This window comes from Synchiropus splendidus, chromosome 3 (genome assembly GCF_027744825.2).
Source record: "Synchiropus splendidus isolate RoL2022-P1 chromosome 3, RoL_Sspl_1.0, whole genome shotgun sequence".
Lineage (NCBI taxonomy): Eukaryota > Metazoa > Chordata > Actinopteri > Syngnathiformes > Callionymidae > Synchiropus > Synchiropus splendidus.
This window is the reverse complement of record NC_071336.1, coordinates 28,857,076-28,877,601: the sequence shown is the minus strand read 5'-3', so window position 1 is coordinate 28,877,601 and position 20,526 is coordinate 28,857,076. Positions and strand designations below refer to the sequence as shown.

At 42.9% G+C, this 20,526-nt stretch overlaps 1 protein-coding gene across 1 annotated transcript; it reads left to right on the top strand.

Moving 5' to 3' along the window:
• The first annotated feature begins 18,719 nt into the window (after positions 1-18,719).
• On the top strand, positions 18,720-20,001 carry LOC128755839 (corticoliberin-like). Its single transcript, XM_053859891.1, has 2 exons — positions 18,720-18,868; positions 19,169-20,001. The coding sequence occupies exon 2, from the start codon at positions 19,189-19,191 to the stop codon at positions 19,699-19,701; it is 513 nt and encodes a 170-aa protein (XP_053715866.1). The 5' UTR covers positions 18,720-18,868; positions 19,169-19,188; the 3' UTR covers positions 19,702-20,001.
• The last annotated feature ends 525 nt before the right edge of the window (positions 20,002-20,526 follow it).

Sequence of the window (20,526 nt, the reverse complement as noted above, 5' to 3'; positions counted from 1 at the left end):
ATTTCAAGTTTAAAGCAAGACATGCAGTTTTGTATGAAACGCATACAGAGGCAGAGTTGTGACCAGGATGACTAAACAAACCTAGCAGGAAATAAGTTATCCAGCTGGTACGGACAACAACTTTGGTGTTAGATCAGAGGTGGGTAATTCAAATGTCCTGAAGGGCCATATGAGAAATTGTAACGGCTGTGAGGGGCCATCGTGCCTAAAGAAAGAGAGCGTTGACTACAAAACATGATGTGAAAATATCCAAAATATATACTTTAGTAACAAGGACAATATGAACCTAAGTGAAATGTAAGTTAGGATATTAAGAAGTGTAAATTTGCCATGAAACCAATTGAAGTATTCCATTTTATACACACTTAATTTGAATATAAATCAACTATGTACTAGACGTTCAAGATAAAAAAGGCAGTTTATTTCAAAAATATATTTTCAGTATTACATAAATGTATTATGCGGAAAACACAAAAAATGGAAAATGAAAAGAAGAAAATTCTTTTCATTATCAGTCAGGAAGCAATCTGCAGAAGTGCTTAAACCTATCAGGGAGCAGCTCGGCCGAATGGCTTTTTGCGTGGGTTTTGCATGAATGGCTTTAACTTACAATATCCAAAGTCTCTTCCTGTATCGATCAGCGTCTGCGAAATCACATGAGGCTGTCAACCGCATTATGTTTGCTGTTGTGAAGGATCAATAGGCTTCATGCATGTTGCAGCAATATTTTTAAGCTGCATCTGTTTCACGGGAGACAGAAGTTCCCACCTTCACCCCCTTTAACTTCCTCTTTCTATGAGATATTCTTTGAAGCCGACCACTTGAAAGGTATTCCATCCAATCCGAGAGAATTGGTGAGAAAACGTACTTGCTCTCCATCAGGTGTGCGATAAAGACTATAAATACTCGAGGAAGCCTGCCAGCGGTTCATCACATCCGATTTGCAGCTGATGAGATTATTTTTTGCGCTTGGTCTATTCCTGGCTCGCTGGCATTTTCACCTCGTCTTTGATGCCGACGGGTCAACTTATGGAGGAAGTCTAGAGCCTCTGGTGAGTTTGACAGCGTGGTTTGCGTTGCGCCGTGATTCATGGCTTCACTTCATGCCACTAGCTGGATAATTAGAGATGAAGGTGGAGTTCACAGCTCCTCACATGACCAACGCTTCCCTCGGCAGCAACTTCAATAAAGAAATGCTAAGTTTTCAACTTTGTCTTCTGTGTCGGTGAATTTGTCCTGAGTTATGATCTTGAAGCAGATGTTGAAGGTTCTTTCCTTCAATCTATGTGTTATGGTTTATTTAAAAGCTTTCGGAAACAATCACCAAACAAGGACTCTGAACATGCCCACTGGGTGTGTGTGTGTGTGTGTGTGTGTGTGTGTGTGTGTGTGATGGTTCTCCTCTATCTAACACAGACCTTTTTATCAAAGCAAACGCTGAATTGCTGAGGTGGAGAACTAGTTACAATAAATAGTTCATCTTCAAAACGTTGGCATGAAGGAGCACTGGAAGCATTCAATGTTGACTGAGTGAGTTAAGTCTCTGAATCAGCTGCTGTAGGTTTTGAGGTGGGCGGTCATGATGCTGAGTGCTCGTCCTCTTCACCTCCACCAGTGTTTCCTTCACCAGCTTGTCCAGCCTGTTGTCGACAGTGGAGTAGCAGAGGACCATGAAGGACCAGAAGAAGCATGAGCTGGACTGTGTGTGTGTCTGCTGTAGAGGTGAACACACAGCTCTCTTGTAGAAGCCTAGAATTTTGAAGGTCATTCATTCGTAACCACAAGCTCCTTGGTCTTACTGCTTCTCAGCACTACATTGTGCGCTATGTATCCGGATACGATATGTCATGATATGTTGCGACACTACCAGTACATATTATAATATTAAGACATGGAAAGCAGCAGAACCATGAAGACTAAAACAACTGTGCAGACAAAATTACTAATGAGGTCAGCTGTGTGGCTGTGTAAAAGCCAAGCAGTGAAAGTGTGTTTTAAGAAGTGCTTTAGAAATCTTTGAAGAAAAGATTAGATAGGATTCTCTAATCTAATCCGAGATAAGATTAGATTAAATAATCCTACAATTAAGTAACAAGTGTAAATTATGTTATGCCTTTCGAATGCCATGGTGGTTAACTAAACTAGCATTTATTCTGCAACCCAGGCTTGAATGCTTCTGAGATCTTGTCTATTTCCAGGAGCTGAAGGAAAAATGAGGGTGTTTGCTTCTGATGCCTTCATACGACTGGGACACACAAGCGTGTTCAAGTAGTGACGAATTAAATTATGATAAGTATCACAATACATCAGCATACCTCTGTCTGCATTTTCCTTTCAGAGTTTGACAAGATTAAGTCTAAGGTGAAGATGTATCTTCTTCTTCTTCTTCTGCAGCCACTAATTCCTCTGGGGACGCAGGTTTTGGGAAGCCAGACAGAGAAACTGCGAACAAGAAAATATGAAGAAAATATAGTGATTAAGTACGCAACTATGTGTGTAGAAATAGAAAAGAGGTTGGTATTGATTCACATTTCCCAAATTGATTCTAATTACAAGGACTTGATTAAATTTGATTTGTGATTCATTCACCAGCTCATCATCTTCATTGTGTCATTGTGGACCTGGAGAATGCATACGACAGAGTGCCAAGAGAAGAGTTGTGTTATTGGAAGTATGTTGGAGTGGTGCAGGACATGTATACCAGGTGTGAGGCAGTGGTGAGGTGTGCTGCAGGTGTAACACAGGAGTTCAAGGTAGAGGTGGGACTGCACCAAGGTTGACAGATGAGGTTAGACAAGAAGCCCCTTGGACGATGATGTTTGCAGATGACATTGTAATCTGTGGTGAGAGCAGGGAGCAAGTGGAAGATAAGCTAGAGAGGTGGAGGTTTGCCTTAGAAAGGAAAGGAATTAAGGTTACCCGCAGTAAGACGGAATACATGTGTGTGAATGAGAGGGACCTAAATGGACAGGTGAAGTTACAGGATGTAGAGATAAAGAAGATGGGGATTTGAAGTACTGAGGCTCAGCTGTCCAGGGCAAGGGAGAGTGTGAGAAAGAGGCGAAGAAGCGGATGCAGGCAGGATGGAATCATTAGAGAAAAGTGTCAGGTGTGACAAAACGGTGTCGGCAAGGATGAAAGGGGACGTGTCCAGAATGGTGATGAGGCCAGCAGTGTTGTATGGTTTGGAAACAGCAGCACTGAGGAAAAGACAGGAGGCAGAGCTGGAGGTAGCAGAGATGAAGATGCTGAGCTTCTCTCTGGGAGTGAGCAGGATGGATAGGATCAGAGGGACAGCACATGTGCTCAGGTGTTTAGGAGACAAAGTCAGAGAGGCTCGATGGAGATGGTTTGGGCATGTACAGAGGAGAGAGAGCCAGTACATTGGTAGGAAGATGTTGAGGTTGGAGCTGCCAGGCAGAAGGTGGAGAGGAAGGTCAAAGAGGAGATTTATGGAGGTGGTGAAAGAGGACATGAGGTTTGTAGGTTTGAGAGAAGAGGAAGCAGAGGACAGGGTGAGATGGAGGAGGATGATCCACTGTGGCGACCCCTGAAGGGAGAAAGAATAAGAAGAAGCTGTTGAGCCATTAACAGGGAAATCAATTGTTTTTTTGAACCCACACCACAGAAAAATGGCTTTCATTACCAAGAATTGGTAGCGATGTATGATGATGAGCTAGACTTAGATCATCATCATCATGGGAAATAATCAGAATAATTTACTGCGAAGTGTAGGAACAATGCGTCCCTTTACTCAAAGCAAACATGTCTGCAACAAAAGGTAAATGAGAAATTCTTGAATTCTATCTTGTCTAAATGATTGTCACTGGTGAGGGGGACGTTCTTAAATGACTGTCAGCTGCTACAGATGTGCACACACACATGCACAGTGACACACACACTCACACTCAGGAGAAACCCCAACAGACCAAGCTGTGGAGTCCAGCTAGCATCCAGGCCTCAGGTGGAGCCTCTTTGAAGCGCGGCTGCAGCCTCCACCTCAGTAATGAGGCGCTGCAGCGCCGGGCGCCATACGTGAGGGGCATTTATTGATCCCTTGGTAATTAGTCCTGAGGTGCACACCGCCGCATAATTAGGCTGATTGTGAGCCTAATGAATGCAGGCAGCCACTAATTCCTCTGGGGACGCCGCACATAGGATGTTGGTTTTGGGAGGCCGGAGATTATTTTAGGGGAATAGAGAACCAATTACAGTGACACTGTGAACCGACACCTTTAGTCGGATACAATTTAAGCGCCATTCAACAGTGACTTTTGTCTTCATCACGGTCCCATCAAGGCAAGAGAGCTTTTAGCAGCTAAGTGCTGAAAGTTAGCTTGACACTGACTGATTTGCATCAGATGCCAGAGAAAAGAGAAGTCAGACAGCCTCTCAGAAAAGACAGACCCTCACGGACATGGCCCTTTCGAAAAGGAGAATGCTATTCAGAGACATGTCAAACATTCAATGTTTTGAGAGTTTAAAAGAGGACAGATGAATCTATTCTGACAGTTCATTGTCTGCCGGACATTTAATGTGACGCAAATAAAACGCTATTTCAGATCCTTAACCAGTGAACCAGAGAGTTGAAAGACAATGTTGCTCCATAACACAATACTGAGTCAAGAGATTGTTTTCAGACATGAACCAGGAGCAGCTTTGAAGGTATATTGTTGCTGGCAAATGAACTCACCACACACCGTAACTGAATATCCTGCAGGTCACTTAATAACAACACCTGATCCATACTGTATATTAAACATTTTCATCTCAACACCACAGATCCAGACAGGAACACAATGTATGTGATTCTGAAGGTCCACTTTTTGGTTTTATCCTTACTGCAGCGCTGCAGCATGATCCTGTGTCACTGCTGTGTTATTTGTTGTGCATATACGAAAGACATAAATAATGTATGTCTTTCGTACATACACTGTATGAATGTAGAAATAGAAAGAAAATATAGTGATTAAACATGCAACTACTGTATGTGTGTGTAGATAGAAAAGAGGTTGGTATTGATTCACATTTCCCAGATTTATTCTATTTCTAAGGATCTGGTTAATGTTAACCTTGGTTATTGTTACATTACGTTGTGGTTCAGAGTACAGGCCGCGCTGCTCATGGTGGAATAGACGTGAAATAATCCATTTGAGAATTTCATGAAGTGATATTGGGCCATAAACAGGGAGGTGATTCGGATAGATCGACTGTTTTTTTTAAGCTGCATCTCACCATGGGTTGCAATATATGATGATGAGCTAGACTTAGATCGTCATCATCGTTGGAAATAATAAACGTTGCAATGGTCCTCAGTGTAGGAGCAACGCCTTATATATGCAGCATCTGGAGTTTCTATGGCAACTGCAGCAAGGTCACGCTCCCTAAACTGGGCAAAAACCTCAAGAAAACCAAACACAGGCTCATTGTTTTAACAGGTCAGGTCAAGCAGAAGTGTTAGGAAGAAGCGAGACCAAATTGCTCCACATTGTTTTTGCTGCATTTCCCTGTTGTCAAATGTGATTACGATCATTTATCAGGAGGCTAATGCAGTGATTCTTAACCACAGGGCCGGGGCCCATGGTTGGGCAGCAAGCCATTAGGCCATTGAAAGTTTTTTGGTTTTACACCTCTGGGCCATGAGGGCCGTGAGACGCTCAGTTTTATTACATGAGCCACTTATGGTGGCAGTAGTGTGTCACTGCATTGACTTGACAGCTGCAAATCTGTGATAGTTACCAACTATGGAGAAGTTCTTCAAAAGAAAAAATGATAAAGAAAGTGATGGCGCACCCTACAGTAAAAACTGTCCATGAAAGCACCTGTTGAAGTTTTGAAAATTAATTCCAACATTTTATGGCAATACTTTCATATACACTTTACTTATATCTTTTTGGGAGTTTAAATAAATTATACTGTTTTTATTTTATTATATTTCGACATGGTTTTATTACATTTATTTATTTTTTCCAAACAGTTTGCATCAACAGTTTATTTTATTTTATTTTATTCTCTTTAGTAAATTTGATGAATATGACTTGCACCTGGTTCTTCTGCTGGTTGGACTTTTCGATGACAAATAAATGTCTTTTTGCGATGATCACATGGTTTCATGTCATTTCACAGGGTTTTGGTTTGTTTACGTGTAACTAGATTAAATATGGTTATTGATCACAAATGAAATCAAGAGTAATGAATCAGTTCTGTTACTTGTATGGGCCCCGGGCCCATGTGTTCTGGGAAAGGAGGCCCTGAGATCAAAAAGGTTGAGAGGCCCTGGGCTGATCCTTTCACAGCAGGCACCCGGGCACGTTGTGCACTTCGTACCTTGCTAGTGATTTAGCTCAAGCCGCACCAGAGACTTTGTTCCTGCACATTGAAAGAGGCCGACTCCTCCAGGATCCATCAATGCTGCTGAATGAGCCGGAGGAGCAGGCCTCATTAGCAAAAGGGCAGGAGTCACCTTGTTCCATCCTGGCGGCCGTTGTCACTGTATCGCTGGCATGCTAATCATCCCTGCTGCTGCTGCTGCGAACAATCACTTATGACTTACGTCGTGTCCTCTCATGCCGCCGGCGGCTCCTTACAGTGACTCCTGTCACTCAGGCTGCTTTGTTCTATCCACCTGTCGGATCATTGCTGTGATTAATGTAGCTCACGCCAGCCTCCGCTGACATTGTGATGCAGCCGTTCCTGCTTGTCCTTCCGACGCACCACCTGTGTCCCGGGAGACCAACACCAGCGGTGAATCATATGCTCCTTCATCGATTCTGTCGCCAAAGTTCAAGTGAAACAACTTGGAATGAGCTGAAACCTCCGACACGAATCCTAAAATATCATTGGGTCGTGAAGCGCCGACCTTATTTATTTCATTTTATCACGATAAAGAAGCAGCTGTATGATAGAATCTCTTCAATAGCTTCTAATTTGACTGACAGAATGCTCATTTGCATTTTAAAGACACTGAGAACAAAACAGGGTTTCGGGCCACTTAATCTACAGCGTCAAAAATATGAAAAGCACTTCTGTCACACAGGGTAAGTGTAGGTTGTGACCTTCGGTGTACAAAGCGTGGGATGCACGGCTTGAGCTGCCTTTCAGAAAACACTTTTGCCTAATGCCTCTGCAAAAAAAAACTGGCGTAAGGTGCACAAAACCTGCGCCCGTCAGAAATGAAAAGATGTCGACATCAATGAACCTATGCGGGGAGTTTGGGATCTCACCGTGCAAAGCACATTTCCAACTCCCTCAACCTTCAAAGACGAGGGTCTTTTTGTTCAATAAATACAGTTTCAGGCTGTGACAGCATCTGAAGAAGGGTTGAATCTGTTTGAGAGCAAAGGATGACTCCGCTTTGTCTGCTCTTTGATATTTCCCTGCCTTCCTTTTGTTTAACCCTCATTTGTGGGAGTCAGGCAGGTATTTTGAGAGGCAGCCGTCCTGACGCTCTGATCTCATTTCTGACTTCCCAAAAGTTTGGCTTTCCTGAAGAAGCTGTTCTTCGTTTGGAGTTTGATGCAAAGGTATTGGAGCACAGCGAATACATTTTTGCTTTGAAACTGGACAAGCTCACGCCCGTGTGCCAGCCCACTGACTGCAACAGCGGTTACAACACATTTTTTTTTTTTATTATTTTTGTGTCGGTTCTTCTAGCCAAATGCCAATTTCTTAATTGAGATTAACAATTGCAGAAATAATTGATCCAAACAACACAGATTAATAATATAATATAATATAATATAATATAATATAATATAATATAATATAATATAATATAATATAATATCCAGACTATAAGGCGCTGCCATTTTCTCGCAGTCTGAGCCCTGCGGCTTGTACAATAGCGCGGCTAATATATGGATTTTTACAGGCTGAAATCAGATTAAATCAGAGGCGATGAAAGCGATGAAATCAGAGGCTTTTTATTGACCCTTAAAGCACTCAAAATGGACTCTGCGCTAGATGTCGGAAACTACGTGTACAGCGTGACTCCACACAAACATGATAGATGCTGGGCAGAGAAGGGTCTGATCGCTGTCTGGGCACACAACATCGTTCAAATACAACTTTCTCTCTGCTGGACATCTTTTCAAACCTATTTTTGAAAAGGTGTCCAGAAAAGGTAAAAGCGTTACACCACTGACCTGTCTACAGTGCAGACAGCACCACTGAATCTGCAGGTGTCAGTAGCTACAGTTTCTCACAAATGAATAGGGATTTTCTATAGGACTATAGGCCGAGGTTCCTTTGGTGGTGTGCACTGGGATTTTTTCAATGAACCAAGGATGGCTTGAAAAAGGTTGAAAAACACTCATCCAGAGGATTCAGCGTGGCCTCATGTGACATCCCACTTCTGACACCATTTGTCGGTAATCTGCCAGTTGTGTTCTAGACTTGGTGTCACCTTCAGTTTTCCATAAATGAATAAACCAGATCTCTGCTCCTTAAAACACAAAGAAGTCTCTTACTTGCCACCGATTCTCATTCCAGTGAACTTTCACACTGACTTGTGTGTTATTTGCGCTTTCTCGCTCGCTCGCTTGGAGCCAGGGAAGAGGCCGTCTGCAGGGCCTTCATATATTCTTCGAGACAAACATGGTTGAATAAGCGTTGCAGTGCATGAGCAGATTCCAGACTCATTTTTTCATTCCTATATGATGAGGGGACACAGAAAGCATCCCGTCTGCGCCAGTGTGAGTCACCAAAGGCTATTTGCAACCTTGTTATGAACAGATTTTGTTCCTCCTGACCTGTTTGAGACTCATTGCCAACTAAACTATAAAGATTCTTCCAGCGGCTGAGCGACATCATTCAACTCAATCAGGCAGACCATCGCCTACAGTGTTCCAGTAGAGTCAAGTGCACATTGTTGTTAGCATGAAACGAATGGACGCAGCGGGACTCAGAACTACCTTCTATCGATCAATAGGAGAGTCAGATATCGGCATTGGGATGATTCCTTAATCCCTGGACTAATTACTGTTTACACAACTGTGGCTAATGTAAACGCTGTCGTGAGGGTCCGTTGAGTGGACTCGGCCTATGTGGGGGGTTTCCACGGATCTGTGGGCTAATGGCAATGAAAACACAAATCTCCGCTTGCAAACATCGTTCACCGGGGAGATGGGTAATTAAACAGGTTGTGGGGCGTCAACATGGCCCAATATCACACCGCATCACACTGAATTTTAATATGGAGTCGGGCTGAAACATCTTGAACGTTAAAAATGCACGAGCCCAGAGAAGGCGAAACAATTAGCAGCGTATTATGAATGAAGAATGATAAGAATAAAGTCCTTCACGATGTCGTCGGGAAGCACTTAGTGAGCTGTTTATGTTCAGGTGTAATTGCCGTCTCTTGTCGGGAAAGGGCATCAAAGACGGGCCTGGCATTTTACTGCCATCATCATTACCGTTCCGCGCGAGCTCATCGCAGGGTTTGGATAATGCGGAGAATCGCTAAATTGGGGGTGCGGAGTTAAGAAAGGGATAAATATTACATCAGCTATTAAGCCTCATTTGCATTTGTCTAAAACAAATACGATGATTCACGAGGAGTGAAGTAGTCAAATACAGTTTCGGGGAGATTAGAGATACTGTGAATCACACAACAAAGAGGAGATTTGGAGAAGTGAGGTAGAACGTGGTAAGCAGCTTACGCGCAGAGGTCAGTGTTGGCAAGCAAACACTGGTTGTTGGGGTTATTTAATTTTCACTTGGAGGACCTGGAAGAGCCAAAACTGACATTAAGGGGCGCAAACTGTAGCGAGTGGACATAGACCCTGAGGACTGCGGGGGTCTCCATCGACACGGCTCACCCTGTGTGGAACAAATAAGGTTCCACCAGCGGGATATGTGAGCACAGCCAAAGCTGCGGAGGCAGAGAATAAAGTCGGGGCTTTAGAGGAGAAGAAGGAGATTGAAATGCTTGAAATGATACTGCGTGAGCTGCTGCCATCGCTTCAGAAGCTGCCGGCTGAGTGAAGACCAGGCTTGCCCTCAGGGTTGTGACACAACAGTGTTCACACACATCAGTGTGGTAGATTCATCACAACCTGGCAGCTCTCATGGAGACCCTGAATGCAGAATTTACCGGTTAGCAACTGTAAAAATCTTTTGTCAGGGACTTCAGGAAGGCAGAGAGGGAAAATGCTCTGGCAAAAACTCTTCAAATGAAGTAAGTCCAATTACATAACCACTTGTTTTGTAAAAAAAACAAGCTGTGAATATCTATTTGTACAAAAATATTTTTTATAAAAACAAACATCTTAGTCAAATAAGAAACATTAACAGAGATGAACTCACTTAACTTTAACACTTTCAGGTGCAGGGGTCTCCTGTTTTACTCAGCTCACCCTGATTGACAAAAAAACAAACATTTTTTATTTTATATATATATATATATATATATATATATATATATATATATATATATATATATATATATATGAAGGCTTGCCGCTCTATTATATAAATAGAACCACAGGAATTTTGATCCCTGTTAAACTATTTTGCTCACGTATGGCAAGCGCTGTGTGCCATGGAGCGAACTGCACGGAGCTCCCTGCACGCTACGGAGGAGCAGGAGGAGCAGGAGGGGCGAGGTTTGTGCCAAAATATACGGCATTTTAAAAGCTCTGAGTTAATTTTGTAAACAATTGTTTAAAGTTTGGAACTTGTCTGCATTTTCTCCTCTCATCGATCACAGCACGCTTCCATGTCGCGAGAGTGGCAACTTGTGAGATGTGGAGAACCATGAGACTGGGCCGGTAAAAAAATATGGCCAAGCTACGGCTGCAAAAGGGTTGAAAAACTACGGATTTCAGGTGAAATTTCCAGGCAGAAACACTCTTTTCATGGACGCTAGTGTGATGACACTACAGTCGGGCTTTATACTGTCCCCGATGATGGGACATTCATGGTGTCCTGCTGCGCATCCAGTCCTCCGGACGCCCAGGCGCCCTCCTAGCTCAAAGCCTGTCCACACATTCGCAGGCTGTACCCGCGTCAGTCTCTTCTAATCATCCCCACACTTCCCATCACCTGCTCACAAAGGTTAAGCCCAGTGTTATGAGGCTCCTGACACTGGAGCGCTCCAGATTAATGAGTTGATCTCTGCTGATGGATTCATGACATTAGTTTTATTTGACTTGATGGATGCTGAGCGCTGGAAGCTTTTAAATTACAGCCACTCCATGGAATTAATTGCAGTGAATAAAGATCAGGATGGTTTTTGAAGCACTTTTTATCCATGACTTTCTGTTGTGACTATTGTGGGGCTGAACACAGAAAATTCTTCTTGTCCTTTCTTTGTTGTCTTGATAGTTTTTTTAATAGATACAACTAGGGTGATAACTTAACACACTCTCCGCAATGACAATTCCGCATCTCACAATAAATTTCATAAACATGTGCCGCACCCTCCAGCTCCGCAGCGTTTGACAGCCGACACCAGCGTGTGACAGTTGTGGAGAGTGTGATGGACTTTGGTTCACGATAGTAGTTTTACACTTATTATCTTTCTAAACGGATTTTCTCTCTCTCTCTGGATCCCTCTTTATTTTAGTCGATAGAGTGGTCCTCATAGGTTTTCTGAAGCGGTCGTCTGCCTTGGTTCACGTCAACATATGCAGGTCTCCTGCTGCGCTGGTGCTTCGGCGAAACACAATGGTGAAAATAGTTGGATACTGGACGGAGCTCCGCTCCAGTATTGGCAGCAGCGTCCTCTTCTGCGTCCCCGATTAGGGTTCACTGATCGCGGACACACTCTCACAGGCAGCGCTAATGCTACCCGGCATCAGTTAGGGACCATCAACAAATTCTAAAGTATTAGTGACATCTTCAATAAGGCCATGGAAAACAACCACTTTAGGAGAGAGGATATGCCATTTGATGCTATATGATGGTATCTTTTTTACATTTCTCATTAATTTTGTCAGTGTATTTATTTAATTGATGTGGGGTTTTGTTATTCAGATCAATAAAAATGTTTCTATGCCTTTTAACTCATTTGTCATTTTTTATCCCATTTATCCATGTGGTATTATGAAATGGTATCGATATCGAGTTTGTAACAAACTAGGTTTGTAAGAGTCGATAGTGAACCGTGACTATGTGGGTGTTTTGACTCCTTAGCCTACATGAATTCAAGCGGTGACTTATTCTGTTTAGACTCTGTTTCCTGCTGGTGCCAGTACAGACCATTCCTCATCATTTTTTGGAGCATTAAGATAAACATTTGTTTGGAATATTGCATTTTGCTGCTGGAAATCTATATGATATTAGACATGGATTTTAAGCACAACTATTTCGGGATGTGATCACTCACGCCCCATCTATTACCTGACTAAATATAATTTATTAATTCTATTTTAATGTCAAGTCAATGAACACGTGTGCATATTACAATTCAGTTGAGATGAATAGCTTCTGCATTTTCTAGCACTGAAGCAAGCTCTTGACCAAGACGACGTGGCCGAGCGAGAACAACACTGACTTCCCTGCCCCCGCATTTATTGTTATTTCTCATTAAACCACATTCACACGCGTGTTCTATAAGGCAACAGCCCCATTTGTCACCGCTGAATCCTCGGTTTAATGTGGTGGAGGACATGCGTTGTGTCTGCAGCGGTGCGAGAGAACAAAGCAATCATCTGAGCGGACACAAGATTCCGAAAGGCGGCAGGAAGCGGGCGAATGTGGACGCTGAAATTTTGACCTCTTCAATTCCATTTTACAGGGAAAAAACACATTAGGAACTTAGAAATAATTGATGTCAAATTTCATCTTAAAATGAGTTTCAGATATCACGCAGTCTTGGTGTCCTCAGACTGAACTGCAGCAGACTTGGCTTTTTGGCTGCAGACATGGGAGAAACTTAAAAGTACTATATATTTAGCACTAAATACCTCTGACACTCTGTGTTGTTGATCATAAGAAGGAATGATATATATTTGGAGTGATCTTTTTAAGAGCGATCCAGTGCGTGTTGTGTCCTAGGGAGGTCTGCTTTCCAACCGTATTTCTCTCTCGTGGCATGAAGTATTCCTTTCAGCTTGTTAAACTCTCAATTAAACACGGACACAAAGCTCTTACATAAATCGATGTTAACTCGTGGTGTCTGTAAGACGAAAACAAAGTGACAAGAATCTGAAAAGACAAGATGAAATCCACTGAGGCATCCCATGGTCCACGCCGCTGATGGTGACATGAAACGGGGGAACATGGCTGCAGTGAATGGAGAACACCAAGTTCAGTGACGCTCCAGGACAAACATCAATACAGAACCGCTCCCTCGATGTCTCAGCGAGTCAAAACACATTTGTCACTCATCACAGTTCAAAGCTCAAAATCTAAATGATTTGAGCAGGTTTGATGAAAAAAGGGTGATATTTCAAAAGTGGGCGGTGAATTTGACTGAATAACTTTGGTTTTTCTCTTCAGCTCAGGTTCCTGTGATGGGCTTTATCAGTCAGTCCTGACTGGGTCACACGTGTCTCTTAATGAAAGCAGGGACGGAAGATGAGCTGGAGTTGGAGGTGCTCACACAGTCAGGCTTCAACTTCATCCCACCAATTTACACACATGCAGACGCTGCGCAGGGAGAATAGGTGCGAATGTTTGACAACCTAGAGCTAATGAGCTGGAACCCATTCGCCTGCTTTCCTCCCACTCTTTTCTAATCATGTTTAAGAACATAAAATGATGAAATGTAACTTAAGCCGAGGGCTTCCGAGTTTCTCTGCTTCACCTTAAACTGTTTGACTGAGAGAATGAAAGAAATGATGGCTCTTCGAGGTGCTCAGATTCTACAGATTGAGGAGCAGATTCACAGTTAAATCTGCAAACGTTACATAGGCTTTCGATAGTTTACTGCAGTGACTCTGCAATGTGGGGCGGTAACTCAGAGTGCTGCATGTTCCGGGAGGGGAAATTGCGAATCTGTTTGTTTACCGAGCGATTAAAGCAAAAAAAAAAAAAAAAAAAAAAAAAAAAAAGAAGACTTTTTTGCATGTCTCAAATTTAGGTGCAAATGTGCGTAGCAGTACACACATGGCCGCAACAGACAATATCTCAACGTACCCTGCAGTTTTTGGAATGGCTGGTGGAACTCTAGCAAACTGGATTCTTAGCAGTGCTTAATGCTGTGTGGCGCTCTTATTAGGTTCTTCACATGTCCCAATACTTCTGACTGTAATGGATATGTTTCATTTTCCGAGTGTGTTTTTCTGTTGTCTCCACTGTCTGTCTTGCTCCTCCTCTGCCTGTGATTCAAAATCATATATTGCACACGCTAACTAGTACATCCAAACAGGGACCTCGGTAAATCTGACCTTTTCACTTGATCAATGTAGCACATGTGTTCTAATGCATCTAACAACCACACGAGGTCTATTGCTTCCATGTTTCACATGGGATCTTCAAAAACCCTGAAGTGACATCTGATGAAACACAAGTTCACATCTGCTCCTGGAAGTTATTGACCCTTTTAAAATGTGCAACTATACTACTGACCTTTCTTCATGAGCTTGCGTGATGTGAAGGGCGACACCTGACTCACAGTGGTACGGTCGTAAACTGAAGGTTTGGGAAATTTCAAGCTATTAATCGCAACACTAAAAGTGTTCAGGGCAAGTCAACAATATGGCGCAGCTGATGCTACTGTAGCTTCCATGGACTCGCATCTGTCAGTAAAATCTATTTTTAGTTGGATGAGAATTTGACTGTTTTCTTAAAGTTGATTTGGAAAACCAAGAAATAACAAGTACTTTACTTGAGCTTGGAGTCGGCCTCCATTCCTCTACCACGTCAGAGAAGAAGGTGCAGTTTGACATTAAATAAGTGATAACATTAAGGTCATAAACCTATAGCCTGTGCAGAGCGAGGACGTGTGACACAAAGGCAGCAGGGGAAGTCACTCGCTGGTCATATGGTTTGCTCATTCATAATGACGTCAGCAAACTGCACTATGACTTTTATGTACATAGCTGTGGCTCCTCCGGTGGAAGGTTGTATAGCTAATCGAACTAAACTGACCCTCTGGGGAAAGAACACCTCCGAATATATGAATAACAACTCCTCATACCTTGTTTCTCCAGAGAACATGACGCTAGCAAGCAGCTCAAAAGTCCATGTTATCATTATCCAGCGATGACTCCTGCGTTCTTCATGATGTGAACAAGCATTGTGGGATCCCTGGTCTAGCACCTTCAGAGATGCGCTCCCCAGATTCAGACGGACAGCGCGGCCCCTGGGGCCACGCCGCGGCTGCGTTATGGAACGAAGGGTTAACACGCTGCCATGCAGGCTACATGCTCGCTCCGCGGATGCATGCGAACCACCAGCTGTCTCATGGTGAATTTTTAAACAGGCAATCATTCGAAGCGCTTTAGAAACATGCCGTCTCTAATCACACAGATTATGAGGAGCACAAGGATTCGGCAGAAGCAACAAAGACGAAATAGTAGTGCAGCTCACATGTTGCATAATGAATCAATCTGTTAAACCGTTATGTCTTCGGATGACGACTATCAAGACGCAGTTATAAACTGCTTCGAGTGTCTGGATTTTATTTCTAAATGGCGGAATATGACCCAATTATTATTTTTTTTATTTTCCTGGGAATGAAAGGTCAGAGCTTCGTTGCCATCAGAAATGTGTTTTATAACAGTTTTTATTGCAGCACCATAAACCATTGTGACACCTGAGGAGCTGCGTTGGCATCAGAGACAGGAAGATCGACATTGGCTCAATTAAAGGGCAATTCAAATGGGGCATATTGGTACTTAATGTTCAAAAATTGCTTATTCATTCTCGTCAGCAACTTTCCTGAACGAGTCCAATGGAGGCTCGGATCTATCCCAAGTGCTGCGGGTGAAAGTCAGGGACACCCTGGACAGGACGCCAGTCCATCGCAGGCTGTAGACACCTACTGAAATGCATGCATGCTTAATACATTTTCAGAATGCACATATGCATGAATGAATAAAAAGCATGAAATGAATGAAAAAAACATAGGAAAGTGGCGTTGTTACAATTGTCGTGACAAGAAAAACTGCAGAAAAACAAGACCTGAGTCTCAAAAATGACACTTTTATATGGACAGGATGTGCAGAACATGTTCCCAATATTCACTGTAATACAATGTCCACTTACGGAATTCTAACATTCATCTTTGGACAAGTTTAATAATAAAGACTTGTGTCTCTTCTACAATGATTTAAACCAAACAAGGTTGTGAAGCCTCACCATATATGTGATTCCTGCCGCTATCATGATGGGAAGCTCCATTTATTCACTTTCAGTCAACTGGGAAATACATATTCACCATTTATGAAGTCGAAACAAAATTCTGTTTTATTTTCACATCTGCATTTCATCCAGTCCATTATTCATGACCTGCCAGTCAAGAGCTCTAAGTCACATAATGCACTGGAATGGTGCAAAAGCTCTTCAGTTGTATTCTTCATCAAACATGACTGTTTGAAGAGTCATTAATTACTTATCTTGCCTGACTTTATCATTGCAATTTTGTGTTTCTGGCTTAAAAAAAATCATTTTAATAACCGTCAAACAACACCTGGGAAGCCTTGTTAGAGTTGAGTTGAGCGTGAATGAGCAGCATCTGTGGCTGCTCTATTTGTGATGGCTTCACTCACCTAATCGACAAATTGACTCGCACTCATCACAAAAACAATCATCTGGCCTCTTCCGGCGAGTGCTCGCAGAAGAGGATTTCTCTCTAGTGATCTGCTTGAGAATCTAAAAATGAGGTGACACCGTTTGACCACCAGCGTTCACGCTCTCATCTAGCGATGTTTTCTGTTGGTGTCAGGCAGCATGTGTTGCCAGTGATGGGTCCTGACACTTCCCTTAAGCAGCGCTCAGCATCAGTGAAGACAAAGATACATTCACATAGACGACAAATTACATTCAGAAAAGACTAACATACAAGATGGCGAGAAACTTAATCTGGTAACACATTAACACTTTTCCTCAAATCAGTTGGAGGACTGGCACTAACTTTCCTATAGGCCTTGCGTCCAGCTAAAGCTGATTTTCATATTCAGCAAATGACAGCACCAACATTGTTTGACTGTAAGTGGCTCCCACTCACACATTGGCTTTCGCTAATACCCTGGAAATAAGTGTTAAAAATAGACAGTGAACAAGTGTGGTGTGTATTCTCCCAGCTTCATCACACTGTTTAAGATTCTAGCGCTTCACTTGATATTGGATTCAGCTCCCCGCCTTGGAAGCGTGGTTTGGCGCTTGGAGCTGAGTGGCAGAGGGAGTGACGTACGCGTGTGAAGCGAATGAATCACTCGGAGCCGATGCCCCTCTCACAGCCTGAGCGGGATGCTGATGAACATTCAAAGTATATAGATATACTTTGGTGCAATACGACGGAAATACAGCATTTAGTTTCAAATAGTTGAATTGTTTCGTACATTATTTGAAGTTATTTCATAGTAAACTTCGCAAAATTGCCGCCGCGCTGAAAACAAGCGTTTACATTAAAAGAGTGACAACTGATAACTGAAACTGAAAAAACTAGAAAAAAATTGCATTTAAACGCCAATATGCTGCACCTGCCAAAAAAGTCCCAATGTTCAAGAATCCTTTTAAGAATTTCTGGATTAAGACAGTGAGCTGCATTTCACATACACACAAACATCTTCTATTTCACTTTGTCCTCCAGAACAGGTCGAGGGTGGAGCTGTGCCAATCTCAGCATCAACGGGTGATAGGCGTGGAATACCCTGGACATTCCAACACACATATAAACACACTCTCACTCACACATTCACACCTGTGAACAAAACCAAACAACTCACATTTCTTGTTTGTTTAAAGCGTCCACAGATTTCTACATTGATGGAGGAAGTCTGTGCGTACTACTACAATCCAACAACCACAGCGCCACCTTCAAAATCCAAGCAGCCTCTGTAGCGGGTAAAGATACGTCCCTCCCCAGCCAAAAACACACGTCTTCATCTTTCATAACAGTAGTTATCCATGGTTAAAAAGTTGCTTCATGAAGTCCGTCAGTGCCATTGTTTATCCACTGCGGCAAGTCATCAATTCTATGATCATTTGCTGCTCATGGAGCATTTGTGATGTCAGGTCACGGAAATCTGTAGGAATCTATGAAACATGATGTTACACTGCATGTAGGTATCATATTTGCTATTTTTCCAAGTTCATTCAAAAGTTTTGATCAAACTCATATGACATGGAAAAGACAGTTGCCACTCCTTTTACAAAATAGAAGACATTCAATCAATATTTCATTGATTCAGAACTTATGCAACTGGAACACACCCGGAATATCATAATGGATATAACGTTTTATTGAATCGAATATTTTGGAAGAACATTATAGTATATTATTCAGAAAACCGTGATTCAAGTGAGTCTGACCAGTTTTGGTGATCATATTAAAAACATTATTCAGAGCCAAAGTAGCACTAGGTATTGCTTGAGTATTTGTATTGTTCACACCAATAGTATCGGCGGCAGCGTGTTCCTAAAGCGTACGACCCTAAAATATAATATATTATACTGACAGTAATTATAATGTAATAGTTTGTTTTTTAGTATGTTTTTTTTAAATCACCATTGTGGTAGGCCTGCATCGAGCAGAGGGTGGGCGCGCGCGCGCGCACGCTCCCATATGACTCATCTGATTCAGTGATTCTCAGGCAGACGCGTTCACTGATAGGCAGGAGCGCGCAGACTCCGCTGCGCTTGTAGTCAGCGTGGCTATATAAGTCCACTCAGCATCTTCTCTTCAAGAAACTTCAGAGTGAAGGAGGGCGAACCGGCAACCCAACACGGCTCCACTGGACCCATACAAACACTGAAGGTACAGCCTATTTCAGTTCACTTCGAAGACCAGTATCAACGTTGTTATACGCGCAAAAATAATCAACCGGTTGTGAGGGCTTCAATTCCGGGCTTAGATCCTCTAGATCCAAACGTGTACAACTGTTTGTCCTTAGGGAGTACTGAAAGTTACATATTAAACGCGTGACCCGTTTTTCAGAGAGTTCAAACCAGACCGTCTTTGACATTTTGTTGTGCGTAAAAGTGCTTTTACGCGCGGCTGCCAACGACCTAATGTGCCAGTCAGTCATTGAAATTGGGCAATGTTTTTGCTTGACAGATTCCTGCCGATATCCTGAAATGAAGCTCAATTTATTTGGTACCACCGTGATTCTGCTTGTTGCCTTCTCACCGCGCTACGAATGTCGAGCTCTTGAGAGCCCTGGCGGTGCCCTGCGCATCCCCGCTCCTCAGTCCCCGAACTCCCAGCAGCAGCAGCAGCAGCAGTCTGGCCCCATCCTGGAGCGGCTTGGAGAGGAGTATTTCATCCGGCTGGGAAACGGGGACTCGAACTCTTTTCCGCCCTCGTCAATGTTTGCCGAAGAGTCTCCTGCCGTCTACAACAGAGCGCTGCAGCTGCAACTGACGCGGCGGCTCTTACAAGGCAAAGTTGGCAACATTAGAGCGCTCATAAGCGGCTTCGCAGATCGCGGGGACGACTCGATGGAGAGAGGACGGAGGTCCGAGGACCCACCCATATCCCTGGATCTGACCTTCCACCTGCTGCGAGAGATGATGGAGATGTCCCGGGCGGAGCAGCTGGCCCAACAAGCGCAGAACAACAGAAGAATGATGGAGCTCATCGGTAAATGAAGACCCGTCTCCTCTCCAAAGACCCCTTTATAGTTTATTTATTTATATTTTCAACCATCAGCACAAAACATGCTGTACTACAATGTCGTGCTGCTTTCTCACTCTATTGTTTAACGCTTTTACCCGAGATGAAGGAGTGATTCAAATGGTGTCAGTTCTCTCGAATTACACTGTTATTCATGTTGAACTGGATTCTTTGGTCGAGCCGGCGCTTACTGCATTCTTAAACTCCGTTTGTTTAAAAGAAAGAACCACTGTATTTATGACATTTATGTTTGTTAATAAAATGATGTGCAACCAGTCATTTTCCGTTGTGCAAGAGGACATCTATATCTATATTTTTAAATAAAAAATTAAAAGCAACACTGACACTTCTCTGTGAAAATCCTTAAAGACTGAGTTGGAAAAAAAAGAACTGTCTCTGGTCTGAATTTGAGCTAATAATAATTTAGAAATGCAGATCTTGCTCCCCCGCAATGGTAGAGCCAAAAATAGTTTGCAAATATCCGCTGCAGCAACTGTGCCTCTGCAGATATCGATTGATACCAAAACCTGTTTTGAGAATACAAACTTGTACGGCGCCAAGTCGTGGGTTAACACAAAGCTCTCTATTGAATAAAAATCCAAGGTAAGGAGAATGGCTCCTACAAAAGTCCTGGAGCAGTTGTGAACAGAGGCCAGATCACAGCTAATTGGAGAGAAATATTGAGAGCATACGAAGGAGTGTGTGTGTGTGTGTGTGTGTGTGTGTGTGTGTGTGTGTGTGTGTGTGTGTGTGTGTGTGAGTGCTGATTCTTGACCCGCAGTGTCAGAGTAGACAAAACA

Excerpts from the sequence above, each read along its gene's own strand:
- LOC128755839 (XM_053859891.1), top strand. The coding sequence starts at position 19,189 with ATGAAGCTCAATTTATTTGGTACCACCGTGATTCTGCTTGTTGCCTTC.